This window comes from Coenobita brevimanus, chromosome 38 (genome assembly GCF_032717465.1).
Source record: "Coenobita brevimanus isolate Jiangsu-jjx chromosome 38, ASM3271746v2, whole genome shotgun sequence".
NCBI classification, from domain to species: Eukaryota; Metazoa; Arthropoda; class Malacostraca; order Decapoda; family Coenobitidae; genus Coenobita; species Coenobita brevimanus.
The window spans coordinates 2,587,501-2,607,500 of record NC_136991.1 but is presented as its reverse complement, the minus strand read 5'-3'; the positions used below and the strand labels follow the sequence as shown (position 1 = coordinate 2,607,500).

The 20,000-nt window shown below is 39.9% G+C and overlaps 1 protein-coding gene across 1 annotated transcript in view; it reads right to left on the bottom strand.

Annotated features, from left to right (window-relative positions):
• The window catches only part of LOC145396485 (unconventional myosin-XVIIIa-like), a 474,506-nt gene that overhangs the window by 64,722 nt on the left and 389,784 nt on the right, over positions 1 to 20,000 (bottom strand). Inside the window, exons 20-23 of the mRNA XM_080269857.1 lie at positions 9,607 to 9,726; positions 7,571 to 7,816; positions 5,991 to 6,145; positions 4,645 to 4,768 (exon numbers count right to left, since the gene is read on the bottom strand). Of these exons, the coding sequence (XP_080125983.1) occupies positions 4,645 to 4,768; positions 5,991 to 6,145; positions 7,571 to 7,816; positions 9,607 to 9,726 (645 nt within the window). The remainder of the gene's footprint in view (positions 1 to 4,644; positions 4,769 to 5,990; positions 6,146 to 7,570; positions 7,817 to 9,606; positions 9,727 to 20,000) is intronic.

The following is a 20,000-nucleotide window of genomic DNA, read 5'->3' as shown; positions in this document are numbered from 1 at the left end:
AACAATATTCAACTGCATGTTGTTAGTGAAAATTATCTTAAAATGACATATATAACATACAAGAGAATGTCAAGATGTTATAAGCAAGATAAATTAGAAAGAGGTGCTATGAAGACTCCTATTAGGAAGAGGTGTACTACAGAGACTCCTATGCAACATAAAACAGCCATAGAGTGATTATGGGAGAGGGAATATGACGGAGAGTGGTGTGGGAGTAAGGGTGTGTGGGGGTGAGTGGTGTGGGAGTGAGTGGTGAAGCGGTGTGGGGATGAGTGATGTGGGATTAAGGGAGTTTGGGGGAGTAGTGTGGGAGTGAGGGAGTGTGGCAACAAGTGGTGTGGGAGGAAGGTGTGTGGGTGAGGCAGCAGCAACAAGAGACAGGTATAGTATTAAGTTCACCTGGTCCCTCCTGTTCTATCTCCCACGCTCTCTTTCATAACACTCCACACTCATTGCTGTGGTCTTCACTCCTTTCTCATTTTACTGATCCTACCAACTGATGATTTTATTTAGATTTGCCCCTTCAATATTATACTATTTACCAGAATTTTATTTTTGCTACCTTCAAAATTTACCCAACTCTGAAATGATGTTTAGCAATGAAGGAGTTAAGGAAAGTTCTCTTTAACCCCTTCAATCTATTTAACCCCTAATTTGTCAACTTGCCAGAGAAGTTAAGATAACACTTTTGCATTTTGGACCTCCATACAGTGCTCTCCAAATACTCTACTCGTTTTCGTTTTCGTTTTTAAAGGCTCCAACATGCTTGCATGTGTCGGCACTCTACTGTAATTCATTAATCCAGTAATTTCTTTTTAATTTTCTTTGTTCCTGCCAAGTAATTTTACTTTAGGGAAGACGAGCTGTAGTTAAACAATCACCATTACAACTTTCAATATGTTAATGTCTTATTTACTGTACAGCATTTTGTGTGTGATACCACCAGACACTTACAGTATTTAGACTAGGTGAGGCCTCTCCTAGTTAAACTATCTCCATTACACCCATCAATACAATGACAGGTTTCTGTACTTTGTTACTGTTATTGCCAGATTATTTTACTCAGTTTACAGGAAAGCCCTTGTAGTTTAACCATCTCCAGTACATTTCAGTAAAATTATGTGTTATTCATCTTACTATTTACCCTACTGCCATATTATCTTATTCAGCTTATGATCGTTATCTTCCATGTTTTTCCACTTCGATGACAGATTTTTTACACCCAAGAGGCTAACTTCAATAATCCCTTCACTTCCTGGGGACTGTTCTAACATGAATAAAGTCATCTGGTAACAGCAAGAAGAAAGTGAAATTATCTGACTCAAAGGATAATACTTGAGTGGGATAAGATGCATGCAAATCCTTCCATTTCTGAGGGTTATTCAAGGAACACAAGTGAATAATGTGAATACAGTATTATCCCTTTCAGTGTGATAACCATACTGCACTTTGTTATTTCATTCTTACTATCTCAAAATTATTTTATTCAACAGAGTTAAACTCAATGCAGTTCAGGAGTCAACCCTTAAACCTCTTGGAACAATATACCATATCTATTTTACCAAGTGATTTTCCTTTCTGCTGGGAAACCATCTGAGGTCTGAAGGACAACTTTACAGACCACATTCAACAATGAGGCAGAGAAGCCATACATGTTTTACTCTTCAACATAGACTTCACAAAACTATTAAAAACTGGAAGCTTTCCTACACCTCCAATACTTCTGTGTTAGTCTTTCACTCCAGACAATCCCAAAGCCCGGTATAATCAAGTCACCAGCTAGAAGGAAAGAGTAAACTGCCAGTGAAGGGATTACTATTTCCAACTACTGTACTGTACTTCAATTCCAGATGCCTTTCTTAACACCAGCACCAAGAATACACCCTGATTAATTTATTTAAGCCACTGCCGCATTAATTTATTCTGATGACAGAGGAATCTTTTTAGTGATGAGCCTAACAACGGCTAAAAATAATCCCTTGAGTTTAAAAAATCTATCCTAAGCTGAATAAAATCATATGAAAAAAATAAGCCACTCAGGGATGAGTGAGGTTGGTCACTCTCATCTTAAATGTCGGGACCAACTGCCTAGCCCTGGGCTCCTACGCCTCTCATGGGACAATGCAGGATTGGATAATGGATGGATGGATGGAAAAAAAATTAGAAGAATAAAATAAAAATGACACAATCTGGCTGAAGTTGTAATGAATAGGGTTGCTTACCCTTGCAAATCACAGTACTGCACTTTACCTCATTCCTTGGATTCCTCACTTTGGTTGGGTCCACATCCATGTTGTACCACTGTGATTTCTGAATTATACTTGTCACTATAACTCAGTGGAGATTTTTGTCCTCTTGTATGCTAATTCATGCAGCTTTAACAGCAGTATGAGACAAGACCATGACTCTACATCCTTTCCACAGTACTTCTTTGTGACTAGCACTGTTTTCTAGTGTTAATCTCTTGTTACAGATCAGCATTCAAGATGGGAAGATGGCACTTTCAGGTAATGTTAAAGTGGACAACATAAATCATACTTCCCATAGCAAGCTTTGGAAATGTTCTTTCTCTTCTGTGGATGTAGTGTTTTCTTCTCGCAACAAAAGGTCAGTCTCAAGCATGTCTTTGTAATCTGTCTGCCATGATTCACCCCTTCGGTGCAAGAATATCCTTTGTATTTTTGTTCTCCCACTAAATTATTTTATTCAACTTAGGGTAGGGATCTCTTCGTGAAGTGTCAGAAAAATAAAGTCCAACAGCTCATTCATTACAATAAAGTATTTTTTTCTATTTCATTCTTGCTACTGCCAAGCAATTTTATTCAATGTATCAAAGGCCTCTGGCAGTGAAATGGTTAAGTAGAGCAGGGTACTTGTCACATACAAGGTAGTAACAGTACTGACTCTACTACTGTACAACAATTATCATTTAACCCACCAACTGTCATGTGTAATCTTTGGGTTATGTAATGCAGTGTACTAATATAATGGGAGGGGCATGTTGATTAGATACCATATCATCTGCAACTCCATTAAAATTTCACAGGTGGTAAAGAGATTATGACAGACTTCATTCATGTTTCTGGATACTACAAAAGTTTGTGTTATTTTTTATGTACTGAGATCATGCTTATAATACCAGATACATGTTGCCAGAGATAAGTTGCTTAATTATGCTGATAATGATAAAGGATGATAATGTAATATTTACTAGTAATAAAAGGTAGATGGGGACACCCACCATCCACTCACTCAACTTAGTCACTTTGGGTGACTGTACACTGGGACAAACCAAACTGCTTTCTTGTCATTCCTATACATGAGTATACCCTCCCTGACTGCCCTTGGACTGCAGTTTTTCCTACATCATGTTGAGAAAATGAAAGATGATATATGAATTTGAATGTAGAGAGTAAACCACCAAAAGTCAGATCCAGGAAGATATGGTATGAGATCCTACAAAACTTCCTCAGTGTCCTCAGTGTTAAGGGAGTGAACAGAGATGCTGCCACAGACTATGTGGCAAAGACAGCTGCCATCAGGTGAACAAGGCTGACACATGCATGCATATACAAAACCATTAGAAACAAAACAAAAAATTGCTGAATGTCAGAAGAAAAAATACAAAATGATTCAAAGTAGTACCCAGGCTACCCAGTGCCCATCCAGTACTGTTGTCCTGTACACCAGAACAAACAGCTCTTACTGTAACCTTACCAATACTGTACTAGTATAACATTCTCCTCTTCTTCCTAATCATCATCGACATCTAAAATCATCATCATCCTGATATCTTTCTCCCACTCTTACATCATCACCATCATCACTGTCATCATCAACCTGTCCACTTCCTCCCACTCCATCATCATCATCATAATCAACCCAACCTCTTTCTCCCACTTCTACTTCATCATCCTCATCCTCATCAACTTCATCACCATCATTATCACCATCATTTGACCAATTTTTTCATACCAAAGAATAGGGTGAGGTAGAATCCACAAACAACCAAACATTTGAAGTACTGTACATCAAGTTTATGTGAACATGATCATGGTACTTACCTGATTTCAGAGCAAACACAAAAATATATCATCATAAAAACAGCAAGTCCTTGCTGTAGGTAGCTTTTTTAAGTGTTCTTTTTCAATATCAAATTCATAACAAATTATATAAAAGTGCCTATTTAAGTGTAATAGCTACTTACAGTGCTGATCTACCAGCTTCCTCCAGTTTACAATACCAGTTATATGAGATGTGATATTTTGGAAAATATCCCTTACATATAAAATTGACTTTCTGTACAATATTCTACAAAGCATACAAATCACAACCTAACAAAAAAAAAAACTGTAAATGAAGTTCATTCAAACAATAAGCTATGTAATTTGAAACCAAGCAAATATAAATTGCTTTCAAACCCAATTATACTACTGGAAAGAGTATATACTGAATGTAACAGGCAGAGGAAGCAGGGCTGGTTGTGTATTATGTACAGTACTGTACTGTATTCCAATCACAGAATGGGTTTAAAATGAGTCTTTAACAAGCTGAGAGCCAATGATCAAATGACATACTACTGATGTATTAAATGCTGTTCAAATTATATGGTGTACCTAATAAAACCAGAATCAGAGTACTCACCGAAACCTCCTGCTCGTACGAATACTTCTCAGACAGGATCTGATCTTTTTCTCTTTGGATCTTGTCTTTGTTGGCACGTTCATGTCTCAGTTCCTCTTGTACTCCTAACATATCTTGGTCAAACCTGTACCAGACAAAATTGTAATATTTTTTATTGCCCACTTCATCAACACATGAACTGCAAAGAGTCATGACTTCATTTAACTTCTTATATGCTGAAGGTTTTTGAATTATGTATACATGTGTTAGTTATTGCTGATATAAGGAAAATATAGATATCTAAGAATATGTAAAAGCTGTGTTTAATGAAGCTTAGTTATGAATTACAACAAATTGCAAAGTCTGGTGTTCAATTAACTGCACACTTCGTCATGATATGACAGAAGTTGGGTTACTGCAGGCTGTTATGCATCTGAAAATTTTCCCTGGAGGAGGGTTGGCAAGTAACTTGGATCAAATACCCGAGTCATTTACTCATTAATTACTCATACATTTAAGCTGCTTTGCTGAGCAACTGTGATTAATATATTCCATCAACTATATGTCTATCTAGCTGTAGCCAGATACCTTAATCCCATAAAGGGTGGCCACAAACAAACTGCCTCCATGTCACCCTGTCCCCTGCCCTTTTGCCGTCCTCCCCACACCTGACACCCCTCTCTCTCATATACTATCAGTTTTATTTATATTCACTGCTAAAACCTGCATAATATGATTATCAGTGTTATCACTGTCAATTATTTGAATGCATGCTTTGTAGAGAAGTGAAGGACAAGCCTCTAGGCAAGCATTTCTTAACCTGGGGTGCTAGCACCCCTAGGGATGCTGAAATCAATTTTAGGGGGTGCTAGCAGTTGCTGTATTATTTTTTTTTTTCTTATTGGTTTTGCTCAGTATTGGCATCCATGATTTTTTTTTTAATTTGAGAATGTACAGTATAAAATAAACTGTCAAGCAGTACTTCACTTCACTTTAATCCTGCAGTTATGTAGCAACTGCAGTCTCAGTAACCAGATTTAAAGGGGTGCTGGACTGAGACCTTATGATGGGGGGGTGCTGAGGTCGGAAAAGGTTAAGAAACGCTGCTCTAGGTTGTCCCATGGTGAGCTACTGACAAAGACATAAATGTCTTATCAGTACAATGAAAAGTGCAATTAGGAATACTTTACGAAACAGATCAATAATCTTTAGTTGAAAAAAGGAAATAAATCTGGAAATGTACGTAATAATGCATATGGTCTTTCTCCCTGCAACAAACTGTAATTTTATCATCATCATCCCAGCCCTTATTCCTACCTAAAGATGGGATAATGCAAATAGCTGAACAGCAAAACTGAGGGACTTACTTTCTCTGTTTCTTTTCCAGGAGGTTATTTCGTGAAGTTTGCTCCTCTAGTAAGATCTTTAAGTCATTCATCTCAGCCTGGAGGCGTTGGGACTTGCGCTTCATCTGAGCGACAACCTGGCGCTGTTCTTCCACTTCTTCATAGGCATCGGCAGCCTACAACCAAAGAAAAATAATACATTAGTGCACGTTGCTATATATATGTCCTCACTGTCACTTTTTTACTTTTTTTTTTTTTGTTCGTTTGTTTTAAATAAGTTCACAAAATATTACAGAAAAATTTACACCATTACTAAAGTTCCTTCATTACATACAAAGCAGATTTGCTGGTTACTCTCATTTTACTCTACCAGTTATAATGGAAAGGTTGAGGTTCTTCAGAACACATCCCTCACTTATCACTATGAGTTGTACATTCTTACTGCATATTACTATGCACTACGTACAGCACTCTTGTCATATGGTAAGAGAACAGCCAGCCCAGTATTATCCATAGTGAAGTGTACCATTGAAAATAAATGTTGTTCTTCCTAGTTCTCTCTTGAATATCTCTAGTCAATGATGGGTATGAATTAAGTTCCCCAGATTGAGATTACCCTATCCTTTCACACTTCTATGGCTTCTTCAGTCTTTTTTTTTTTTCTACATTCTTTTTCTCTCCTAAATTATCTTTCATTCTCTTTTATCATCTAGTAAAGGTCTTTGTCTCCAACACAACCTTTTAATACACTTTCAAAAATGATAATCTTAACGCATCATTCTCATCATTATCACCATCATCTAAAACCCTATTCCCACCTAAAATGAGAAGGTAGGGTAAGATCCAGTAACAAAGAAAGAGAAAGCATACAGATGGAAGAACTATCAAACATGCCTAGTAAAATGGGCGACACAATCATTTAAGCTTCCACAAATATATATCATCTCCATCTGGTCTACTACAGTACTGTACTCCATTGATATATATACATACAGCTGGGGATATACATACAGTCAGTCCTCCTACTATTCTGCAATGTCTACTTCAATTATGAGACTGTACATCACTTTCCTCCCTGATGCATCATATCAAAGGAAAATCATCTACAGATGGAGAAAATTACTAAGCCTTTCTCGAGAATACCTGCTGGCAGGGGAAGGTGATAAACAGGGGAAATGAAATATTAGGTGAATTTTTGCCCCTGAATGTATTCTCATCTCTCCTTGGTATGAATATTTTCATACTTCCTCCTGTCACTAACACTATTCGTCATGTATTTTCATCACTTATTTTAGCCCACTGTTCACCTCTGTCCCAAGTATAATTGCAGTGCTGTACTGGACCAGATTCACAAATACAGTATTCATTACTGACATTACACATGAAGCACCAAATTGATGAGTCTTTGTCCAATTCAGTTTTGCATGTAGTGCACTGTTTCCATTTTATTAATGCAGGATCCAGAACTACAAAACCAGCAGTTTCAATAACAGTTCAGTTTGCACCAATGAACCCTACTGATACTTCTGCATTAAAAAAGCTGATTGAGCCCATCTGTTTCATTCTATATCTTATACAGTACAGTGAACATCCAGCCTCACCTTTTTCTCAAGCTGTTTCTTGAGAAGAAGGAGGTGGTCATAGTCATCCTCTTGCTGCTGTTTGAGTTGCTTCTTGAGCAGCTCCATCTCCCTCAGACACCACTGGTACTTGCGGCGATAGAGGGAGGCATCGTGTTCATCGTCATCGTCATCGTCGTGGGCGTCACCATTTAGTACTTCTGATTTCAGCACCTGACGCTCCTCCTCTAGCCGACCATTGGCTGTAGTCATGGCTCGCACATTGTCCTGTACGTCAAAGGAAACAATTAGATCAGCACTCTTCCACTGACACTGGAAGGTACAAGCATGAGGGTGAAATGTGACTACAAGACTGATAACTAGCCACACAATCTCCACATTCAGGCAGTAAACATTCAGTCACAAGTTTTTGCTGTCATTGCTTAACTCCAGTCTGTCTGGCTGAGCAGACTGTATATCACAGGCAAGGTGCTGCTTCTACAGGGCTGCCCTACAGGTAAATTACAGTGCATACACCATGTGGGATCCAGTGCCCCTTTGCAGATGACAGCACCTCACCAGGGTTGAACTTGGGACCTTCCCATGGTGGGATGCAGTCACATGTAAACAGAATCAATATCCAAGTTGATATTCTTACATTGTTAAATATATTATGACACATATGAGAATTCATCTTTCCCCATGGTTTCCAGCAACTACTAGGATGTACTGTACTGTAATTACCATGGCTGGTTCTGGCACTTGGTTTAGCCTCCAGTCCAAAGATAACATCAGCTGTATCATTGCCAACCTCAATATGGAGATTCCTTAAGAAGGTGTATGGCAACATCTGACTGACTTACTGACTGTATCAGAAGCCTTATGATTATTCATTTCATCCAAGAGACTATTCCAAAACCAAATGAAAGTACTGTCATTATCATCATCATCATCATCATCACCTTGATCCTCTTTCCTACTTAAAGATGGGGGTGAAGCTGGATCCAGAAACAAGGAATGAGAAAGCAAAAAGTTGTCTCAAGGTGGGCAAAATAAAATACAAAAATCATCACAGCCAAAAGTTAATTCATGTAGTTACTAAACCTTTCAGCACCAAAGAGCATTTTCAAGTAAAATACTCTACATGGCAATGTCAGTAACTATACACCTAGAAAAGAAGAAATAAAAGGGCTAGCTGTAGTCATATTTGTTGAAACAAGATGCATGCTTTTGGCTCTTAGATGTGGAGACGTGAATTATATCTTTCTCTATCTATGGACAAATGCCTTAATCCAGTAAGGGGTGGCCACAAACAAACCACCTCCATGGCAAACTACACAATGACCATAACACAACTTTATCAAGGGAACAATGCTGCCTGTGACTTGCAGAACACCCTTCAAACCTAATCATCATCATATTTTGCTTAGCCCAATTTTCAGTATTTGGGCTGTCTGGACACTGCTACTCCTCACCCTGCCCTAGGGTGGGAAAGGGGTCCAGATGATGATGATGAAAAGGGAAACCTAAGGAAAAGGCTCTTGAATTTCCTTAGGGACAATAATCAGGGGAGAAAGGAAGTCCCAGGTACTATCACAAACAAAAGTTCACTGACAATCCCCAACCAGAACTGTGTCCTGCCTTCACACTTCTCATCTCTCCTTGAAAGTCACACAAGTATCCTTCCTCTTACACTCTTCCGCTGAGTGCTTCATATTGGTAGCACAACACAACATTTCATGTAAGCCCTTTCATTGCTTCATTGGTTGAGAAGTGTCAGTAAATTTCTAATCATGATAATACAGTATATCTTATTCTCTCCTACAACATAAATGCTAAGTTGTGAGGTTATCACATGGCTACTGTATGCAGATACACACAGTATGGAGGAGGGGGGGGGATTCCAACCTTCCACTCTCATTCTTTTCAACAGTCTTTCATGACACATAAGGAAAACAGAACTTTCTCCTACCTCTTGGGATAGAGAAATTTGAAGGTTGAATCATACATATAGTCAGTATGTCCTGTCCAGTGTGACCCTAAAAAATCAGTCAACACTGTTCCAGTGATGATATTACCTGCAGCCGTTCAACCTCCTTCTCCAGCTTCATTCTCTCAGCCTGCTCAGCCTCCAGCCTCTCCCCAGCCAGGTGTGCCGTGTTGTGCTCCTCGGACAGGTCTGCCGTCACCTCTGCCAGCTATCAACATAATAAATTCGTATAAGCATTTAAAGCTACATGAAGTCTTAGCTATACACAACATATGCAAATGAGGTTACAAACTAAGAAGTCTATGGTTTAAAAGTAATATGTGTTCTTTACAACAAATTCTAGTGACAGCAATACTGACCAAATCCAATGAACACTCTACACAGAACACAAATAGATTTTACTCTCAAAGCTGACCTCAACAACTGAGTTACCATTAAAACATTAATCAATCCACAACATGGCCATAGCCAGTATGTTAGCAGTGAGCCAGCAGGAAATATAATATTCTTCAACTACCGGTATCTTATGAACATTCTTAGGATGAAGATATTAGCAAAAGTTAATTAAAAATTAACCCTTGCACCCCGGGGGAATGTAGATGTGCATACTTTTCGCCTATTTTTATCCACTTTCTTCCCCTTTGCTATATACCATGGCTCTCCTGTTATTGAGCTCATTGTTGGTTGGGCAAATGAATGGTATGGGTCTCTTGCTAGGTCCCAGAGGCCCCCTGGATTCCGGAACCTCTTGTTTTTTGCTGCAAGGTGACTAAAAATTATTATTCTATTTAGAAATGAGAGAATTATGTTCTTTGCATCTTACAATACCCCTTCCATTAAAGAAAGAAAAGTAGTTAAAGCTATGCAAAAATCATGAATATACCTGGGATGCAAGGGTCAAACAATGATGTGACAATGATGTGTGGTAATGACAACATGGGTAATCTTCATCTTGGAGAAGCACTGGTATGGAGCAGTCTAGCTATAGTTAAGCTGGTTATTGATCTTGATAATTCACACAAAAATAATGTAATAATAGTAACTGCTGAAAAATAAATGGATTAATTTGCATGTAAATGGATCAGGATCAGAGAATCAACCATTTCTAGACCTGACATTATACTTAACATTAGTAAATTTAAATGAGAGAAGCATAGTATTGGAAGGCCAGAAGGCATGGGCTTGGCCACCCATCCTTATTTTCAATACCACTTACGGAACACGCCATCTCACTTGCTATGAGCCCAATCTTCGCCTCTACTACTTCCTGCGCTGACTGCAAAAAATAAAAGGATGAAAACTTGTGCAGAATCTAAAGCACAATGTTCAGAAAACTGAATCTATGTATTGTGCACTTATAAACCTATATAACAGTACCAAGAGACATCACGCCATTATTGCCACTACAAGGCACAGTTGGGGAAAAAATGCCTGACCTGTAGTTCACCTCTTCTACTTCTCACCTCCCTGTTGGGTAATATGTTAATAAATGGTACTTTCTGATATGATGCATACAGGAGGAGAGTAGCAAACATTATGTAATTGTGAGGTAGACAGTGAAATAGCAGGCAAACTTTTGACCCTAACTGTAAACAACAATAAAAACAAAACAACAGAGGTGCAGGGTAGGTTACAAATCAAATCACAATTTATGAGGGCACTTTAAATATCACAATAAACACAGAAGGGATGCAAGGAAGCAGGCAGCTTTACACAAACACAATTACAGATTCTCAGGTGAAGTTGAATCACGTGGGGTAGACACACAAGGGCCCATATTCTCATAGGTTTAGGATACTTTCTACCATCTCTTCTTTAATGATTTATCCCATACTCTAAACATCTCTTCCTAAACAATTTATTCAGCACATTTTCCATTAATACCCTCCTGTATGCTGTTGATGCATACTATGTTGATATTAAAACAATATATACAGCACAAATGAAAATGCTGAAACGTAATATGCAAAACTAATCAATAAGGAAGAGATGCAACAAAGCCTACTATGTCACCTAGACCATACTCTGCATATTACACTTCGCTGTCCTCTTGTACGTTATGTATGTCTTTATTTTTAACAGCATCATGGACTGAATGCAATACATACAAGGAAATATCCATGTGCCATGTGCAGAAGCACACTGGTATGGTATGGAAGAAATGCTAGAAAACCTCCTAACCTCCGGAGAATAAGGCCCAGGGACCAAGGGGATCCATGGGGGACAAGTAGACCTACTTTCTCAAGGGCAGCTGAAGACAAAGACCTGGTATAGGAGCGCCTCAGAGACTTGTCAGAGCGAGACCTACGGAGGAGGCGATCTGTCTCTGAGAGAAGGGCTTCTGTCTGAGCCACCAGGCACTTGTTAGATGGGGATCGCTCAGGTCCCTCAAGTGGGGTGCGGGAGCGTGACCTGCGTTCTCTCTCACCAGGCACATCTGGGAGTGGCATTAGGGTGTCCAACTGTGAAGGGTCTATGGCATCCTCAAACACCTCCTCTTCATCCTCCCCAGTACTGGTGGTTCTTCGTTGGGCCAGGGCAAGTCTGGCTGGGGACACTGATGCTCTACCTGCCCTCCCAGTCTCAAGGAACATTGATGCCTCCCTTGCAAGGGCCTTTACCTCTGATTCAAGTTGTGGCAGCACTGTTGATGTCCTCAAGATTACTTCATTAATCTTTTGTCTTATTTCACAGGTTTCTCTGGAAAATCTCCGCATTGATGTTGTATCAACTGTTGGAAGTGTTGATGCTGTTGCTTCTGAAATACTTGTAAATGATTCTGTTTTCTTTAAATAATTTGGAACTGGTGAAGATATAAAATGTTCTTTTGGCCTTACTGATGCATCTCCACTGCACATTTCATCACAGCGTGTTTTTATCTTTTCAACTTCTGCTGTAGCAGCCTGCTGATCTGCAAGTTCAGCAGGCTTTGTTTTGTCACTTAAAACTTCAGAACTAGCAACTTGGTTTTCCCCACTGGTTAGGGAAGGTGATGCCATTGTTACAGTCTCATTTTTGCTACTTCCTATATCAGTTACTTCAACCCTCAATGTGGTAATGTCACCACACTTAAAGATTCCATCTACTGATGATTTTTCACTGTTAACTCTGAGGGTACTGCCAGAACTTGCAATACTTTTGTCACTGGATAGTCTAGGACTATTAACCTTTGCTACATCTTGCTCACTGATTGTTTTGGGGGTACTTTTTTCAACCTCTAGTGTAGTAACATCAGCTGACTTAATGTTTCCCCCTTCAGCGGACTTTTCACTGCTTACTTCAAGGGCACTGTTTGAATCTGCAGAAATATTCTCACTGGTTATTTTTAAAGTACTATTGGTCTTCACTGGAGTTTTTTCATGGGTTAGTTTAGCTTTTAAATCTGCTGAAACATTCTTCTTGACTATTTGTGACACACTGATATTATCTCTGCTTGCCTTGGTGCTAGCTTCCTTATCATCTGCTGGTGAATCAACAACTGTTTTTGATTCTTTGGTATTGTCTCCAGTATCAGTTGGTTTGAGCTCTGGAATTTTGATCTTGTCTGCTGGGGTGCCTGCAGAACTAGATATCACAGGATCTTTAATAACAGCAGCAGGAGCTGTATTATTAGAATCTTTATTAGCAGCAATAGTTGTATTATCAGATGTCTCTGATTTTCCCTCATGGATCTCTGTTTCAATGCTTGCCATTCTGGCCACTTTGGGTGGTTCTTTCACATCTTTTCCATTAGCCTCTTTTTCTTTAGCTGATTTAGTGACAACAATCTTCACTGCTTCTGCTTTACTGGCCTCCAGTTGCCTGAACTCTTCTTCACAGACATTGTTAGGTAATGAATCCTTGGTTTTTAAACTGGTGGAGTCTGTTTTACAGGCATCAGTGGATTTTGCTGCATCAGATTCCTTTTTGACCCTCTCAGTTTTTGCTCCTTCAACTTTTTCAGTCTTTGATTTAGCTGGACTAGAGATTTCAGAAAGAATATCATTAGATTTTATCGAACTGCCAGAAACTGCTCTTTCTAGCTTTTTCTTGACTGATGGAGAATCTGTAGTTTTTCCAGATGATGTGGTCATGGTGGGTATATCAGGGGCAGGAGTGGTCTTGGGTTTGATTTTCTTCTTCTTTACTTTAGTTTTGCCTTCACTCGTTGACACATCACTGTCAGCTAAACTGGCATCCCCATTGACAAGTGGTGTGGAGTCTTCTTTCACACTATCCTGGCTGCTACTTGGCTGCCTTTTCTTCTCTTCCTTCTGTTCCACTTCCATATTATCTCCAATCTCCTTTACATCAGTCTTTTCTGATGAAACCTTTTTACTGTCCTCACTGTCACTCTTTTTTATTTCTTTTTCTTTCTGAGTTGCATCAATAGGTTTGTTACTGCAATCTGACTTTTCTTCAGCTGTCTTTTTAGTACTCACACTTTCTGACTTGTCTCCTGTCTTTTCTTCAGTTTTCTTTGTGGCACTAGCACTTTCTGACTTATCTTCTGCCTTTTCTTCAGTTTTCTTTGTGGTATTTGCACTTTCTGACTTATCCCCATCATCCTTCTTACTTGTCCCTGGTTTCTTGAATTTTGCAACATTGCCAAATTTTGCCATACTGATTCCAGCAATGTTGGGGACTTTTGGTTCTGGTGCCTTTCTCTCAGGAGAAAATGGACCACTGTAAGGAGACTTTAGTTTATTTACATCTAGCTTGGGTGCCACAGGGCTTCCACCTTCAAATTTGCTGGCAAGACCAGTGATTTTGCCAACCTTGGGAGCTTTGGTTTTCCCCTTGTCACTACTTTGTGATGTGTCATCAGCTTCAAACTTGTTCAAGACTGAGGCCAACTTCCCACTCTTGCTCCGCTTGGCTCCTGATTTCTGTGAAACATCAGGAGACATGGCTCTTGAGGCATCACTAGCCACTGAGCTGCAGCGACTGTCTCTTTCACTGCTCCCAACACCACTGCCTTCTTTACTCTGTGATTCTTTTTGACTACCCTCTTTGTTTTCAGATTGTTTGTCACTGCCTTCCTTGCTCTGTGATTCCGTTCTCCTCTTGCTCTTCACACTCTCTTCACTGTTGTCACCAGTCTCTTTACTCTCATCATGAACACCATTGCACATCTTTTGATCACTGGTGATCTCACAAACATTATCTGTGGATTTCTGTTCATTACATTTTGTGCTATCTTTGCTCTTACTATTTTGTTTGGCTTTATCAGCCTCATCAATGCTACCATTAATCACTGGCTCACTCTTTTTCATGGCAATTTTATTTTTGGTTACGAGACTTGATTTATTTCCTCCTGAACTAGAATCCTTTGGTTTTTCCAATTCTTCAGGCAATTCATCATCCACAAAACCATTCATCAATTTTTCACCCTCACCACTAGGCATATTCATTTCTTCTTTTCCTGAGGCAGCTTTAGTCTTCAACTGTTTATCTGCTTCTGTGTTGCCAAATCCACTTGTATTGAGATCCTTACTGCCATCTGACCCTCGGATTTGCAGCTTCACTTTTCCTTCCTCTGGGGTGTCTTGTTCCACTGCTGCTGCACCATCTGTTGTGGCAATCTCCAGCTTGCCCTTTACAACAGCTGGAGTCTTCTTCATGTCTTTTACTGTGGGTTTGTCAGGTATTGGACTCCCAGCACGTACTTTTCGACTGGCAGAGGCTGTGTCTGTTACTTTACTTCCAGAATTATTTAGTGCTCCTGATGCTTGTGATTTTAGTGCTGAGCTGCCTGGGTCTTTAGTGGTCAGAGATAATGTGCTGTCCTTCTTGTCAGGGTCTATTACATTGCCATTAGCTACACTAACAGAATCTTTCCTTTTATCAAGTTCTTTTGTTCCATCAGGAGCCACGGCAGCTGCAGTTGAAAGAGTAGAGGAACCATGGCCTGCTCCTTCTTCAGATTCGTTGAGGGCCATTGACTGAGGACGGCTGGAGGAAGAGGGTGGCTGAGGAGCAGGGTACTTCTTGAAGGAAGGGGCACGGTGAGTCTTTGGGATGTCCTTTGCTGCTAAACTGTCCGCATTCTTCAGACAAGCTTTGTCAGCATCATCTGCCAAGTTGTTTAACGGAGCAGCAACAGAGCCTTTCCTAGAGGCAGCTGACTCAATAACTGTACCAGTCTTATCCACGACAGAGGATGACTCCTTGACAGTATTACGCTTCTCAAGTGATTGTTTCTCTGATACCTTTGACTGCTGCTCTTTTGACACTGACAGACTCTTGACAGATGCATTATCCTCATGCTTTAGTGCTGGCTGTGTCTCAGGTGGGTTCTTGGAAGCAGGGGGCTGGGGAGCTTGGTACTTTTTGTGAGAGATGCCAACTCTGTCACCAGGCTGGGTTGTTGTGCCAGAGGATGTAAGATTTGTGGTCCCTTTAGATGGTAAACCTCCTGTTGCCCCTGGCTGTGTTGATGTGTTTGCCGCCTGTGTTGGTTTGGTGACAACTGATGTGGTATGTTTGGTAGTGTTGGTTATTGCTGCATTAGTTCCAGACTGCTCTGATATTGTGGTGTTAATTCCTGCTTGCTTGGCTGCAGTTTCATTGGCTTCTTTGAGCTTTGCTGCTGCTGTGTTAGTTTCTGGCTGTTTTGTTGCTGCTGGTGTTGCTTGTGCTAACGTGTTACCCATCTTTCCGGCTGCCAGTCTTTTGTTCACCGCGGGCAAGCTCTGGCTGTGGGTGGGTGGTAGGTGGGGGGCTGGTGGGGGCTGGGTGGCAGGGCTGGGTTTGGGTGGTGGGGGTTGGGTGGTGGGGCCAGGTTTGGGGGAGGAGGGCTGGGGGGGAGGTCGCAGCCCTGGTAAGGCCACAACATCGAAGTATTCGTCGTCACTGTCCGAACTCAAGTCATCCAGCTGTGGGTGGGGTGGAGGTCAGTCAGATGGGGATCCTAACACTACGGTAAACTCTTTCATGACGCTCCAGAAACTGCACGATACTTTGAAACTTAAATGCAAGTTACACAAAGGGCAAATAAGAGAAGTTACAGTTCATACATTTCAGTAACTACTGTACAGTACAGTCCAATTCAGAGGAAAATGACTTTAATAGATATCAGAGAGCAACAGAAGATAACAAGGCAATGAAAAGAGAAAGTATTTCAATAATACAGTAATTATGGTACATTACATGAAATAAACAAATTATTAGTAATTACCTAGTACTTCAGCACACACATATGCATGTAATAATTAAGATGCAAAACCATACAAAGACTGTTAAAGATTTGTGAGATATCATCAAACACAATATTCACTATCCACTTCCAACACTGCATGCTGAACAACACAATTAATTGTACTATTCAGCTAAATATAATAATGTATAATAACATTCCTTTTCTGAAGAGTAAGATGAGTAAATAAAGTCCTTCAGTGTGGTGATGTCTTCCATATCTAATTCTTGCTACTGCCACTTGATTTTCTTTTTCCAGGTGATGGGAAACCCCTCAAGAAAAAAGCTTTGAGGATTTTGTAACCCCTTCACAACGAGATGTCTTTCCCATGCCAAATAAAACCATCCGGAGGTTGCTTGAATTAATTAGTAAAGGCAGCCCCATACTGAAGGCATCAAGGATTACTAGGATGTTATTAATTCCATACAGATGTTTGGGGATTACAGTGGTGTACACTACAGTCTACCTATCTATGTATTACCCAACAATGCATCCACTGGGTAACCCTAACAAAAGGATCACCAGGCATTCGTGTTCCTATTCTGCCATGACTTCACCTACAACAAACCCTCCTTCCTATACACTACACTACAAATTACGATCTGCTTCCAAACTGAAGGTAAGTTATCTAGAATGAGTTATCCAGAATATGATTAACTGGAATGTTTAATAGGCATTATTTATCAGTACAAGAGAGGCACAGCCACTCATGTACTAAAATACTCTAGATTTCCATAAGACTATGCTGAACTTGACTTTCATCCATACACTGTAACAACTGCTAATTTTCTTTTACACCTTTTCCAATCAACAATTTTCACTTCACTCACATTATCATAAAAACTTAAAATTAGTACTGTACAGGATAAACAATTAAGAGAAAATAATATGCTATGGTAAAAATGAAAGTGTGTGAATATCCTGATATGAAGTAATATGAAATACCTCAAGAACAGTTCTACATGGAATATCACAGTATTGACAATGAATATGATAACTGGAAACTGCCTAGATGCATGGATCAATGCAAGCCACTAGAACACTTCATCATGCATGAGTATACGGACACACACCATGCCAGGACTATACACATACATAATTAAAACCCCACTTTCTGCTGAATGGGTTCACAGTTTATCAATTGTTCATGAGGCTGAAGAGAGATGATGAGTTGGTTCTGACCATGGGAACTAAGGTGCAACATAACACAACTCAGATACAGAAAAACCAGAGTATGATGGGAGTGAGAGACAGACTGACAAATCAAGTAGCCTATATACTGTGTGTGTGTGTGTGTGTGTGTGTGTGTATATATATATATATATATATATATATATATATATATATATATATATATATATATATATATATACAGTATATATATATGAAACAATGGATGTAGATCAATGAATAGAAACCCATATGTACACAGCAAAGAACTGTTACCCGAGTAAAATAATTCTCTTCCATGTGCATGGTGAACGTTACATTAATGAAAGCTACAACCAAACTTGTGGTGGATGTGGTTGTGGTGGATGATTTTATGCTATGGGTGTCTGGCTGTGAGCAAATGAAATGAAAACAAACTTTTTGACACAACAATAAACAAAAACAAAAATCACATACAGTATTCTGTATCTACTATTTGACACTCAATACCTGTTTTCATCCAAGATGGCTGTGACAACAATATTTCAATGTCCCTGTATTGACACTTATCACTAACTTCTCAAGCCATGTCAAATCTCCCATTTTCAAGTTCCCCTCCACTCACTCAATGGATAAAAAGGTAAACTACAACATTACTGAATATATGCATGTATGAAAAGATTAGGAGAAATACACTGAGGTGGTTTGGACATGTGGAGAGAATGGAGAATGAAAGACTGACTAAGAGGGTGTATGTAGGTGAGGTGGAGGGAGGGAAAGGGAGGGGTAGACTGAGGATGAGGTGGAGGGATGGAGTTGAGAGGTATATGAGGGAGGGGGGGTGAGTTGGGGGGAGGGTAGTCAAATGGTGGGTGACAGAGTGACTTGGAGGCGTTTTGTCTGCGGCCACCCTTTGCGGGATTAGGGTGTCGGGCTATAGATAGATAGATAGATAGATAGATGTATGCTGTACAAAAATATACACAGAAATGTACCAAGCTGTGTAAAAATACCAACTATGAAATAATTATTAAAAAAATAAACAAATAAATATTCAATTATACAGAACCAGGATCCCCCAAATTATCTAGTACAAACGGCAACATTATTTATAACCTACCCTATAACAAACTGCCTCAAAGGGCCAATACGTTTGTTACTGTTTGCTTTTCGTTGTAGTCCCTTGTCAATAAGGTGTACAAAAATAAACAAATAATCAAATCGATGCACTTGGGATCTTCATGCTGCTGCTATATGATGTGAGGAAAGGAAAAAATCAAGCTTGTAAAGTATTAACTCTCAGAATACTTGACAAGCTAAAATACAAGGGATATATCTGAGGAAGGCCACACTGCCAACCTTCAAACTGCCTGCCAAAGCATCTTACTGCTTGAGAGGCTCAGTCACAATCCATTAATATTTTTATTGCAGCTAACTAGGCTATTGAATGGAAGGGTACAGTGCATCACTTAATGGTGTGGGTGGGGTACAGTGAATCACTTAATGGTGTGCGTGGGGTACAGTGCATCACTTAATGGTGTGGGCGGGGTACAGTGCATCATTAATGGTGTGGGTGGGGTACAGTGCATCACTTAATGGTGTGGGTGGGGTACAGTGCATCACTTAATGGTGTGGGTGGGGTACAGTGCATCACTTAATGGTGTGGGTGGGGTACAGTGCATCACTTAATGGTGTAGGTGGGGTACAGTGCATCACTTAATGGTGTGGGTGGGGTACAGTGCATCATTTATGGGTGTGGGTGGGGTACAGTGCAAGGTATTCTTGCTACTGACAGTTTAACTCAGCTATGGATAGACCTCTTGCTGCAAAATGGCTAAAGAAGCACAGTACAAAGCACAACACTCCGAGAGATCTCTCCTCACCTGAATAAAATCATCTAGTATCATCCACACTACACTACTGTATGTCTGTGTGCCGAAGGAGTTAAGGAGACTAGATCTAATCCCTTCACCTAGAGGAGGCAGTGAAAGAGGAGATGCAGGAGGAAAAGGAAGATGGTGATGATGAAGATAGGAGTGGAGTTATTTAATGGGCACCGTGTGATACCATAGCTCAAGATGGCATCCTGAGTAAAGATGGTTGCAGGTCAGCACATAACATATCAGGGCACACCACACATCCAAGCATACACACAG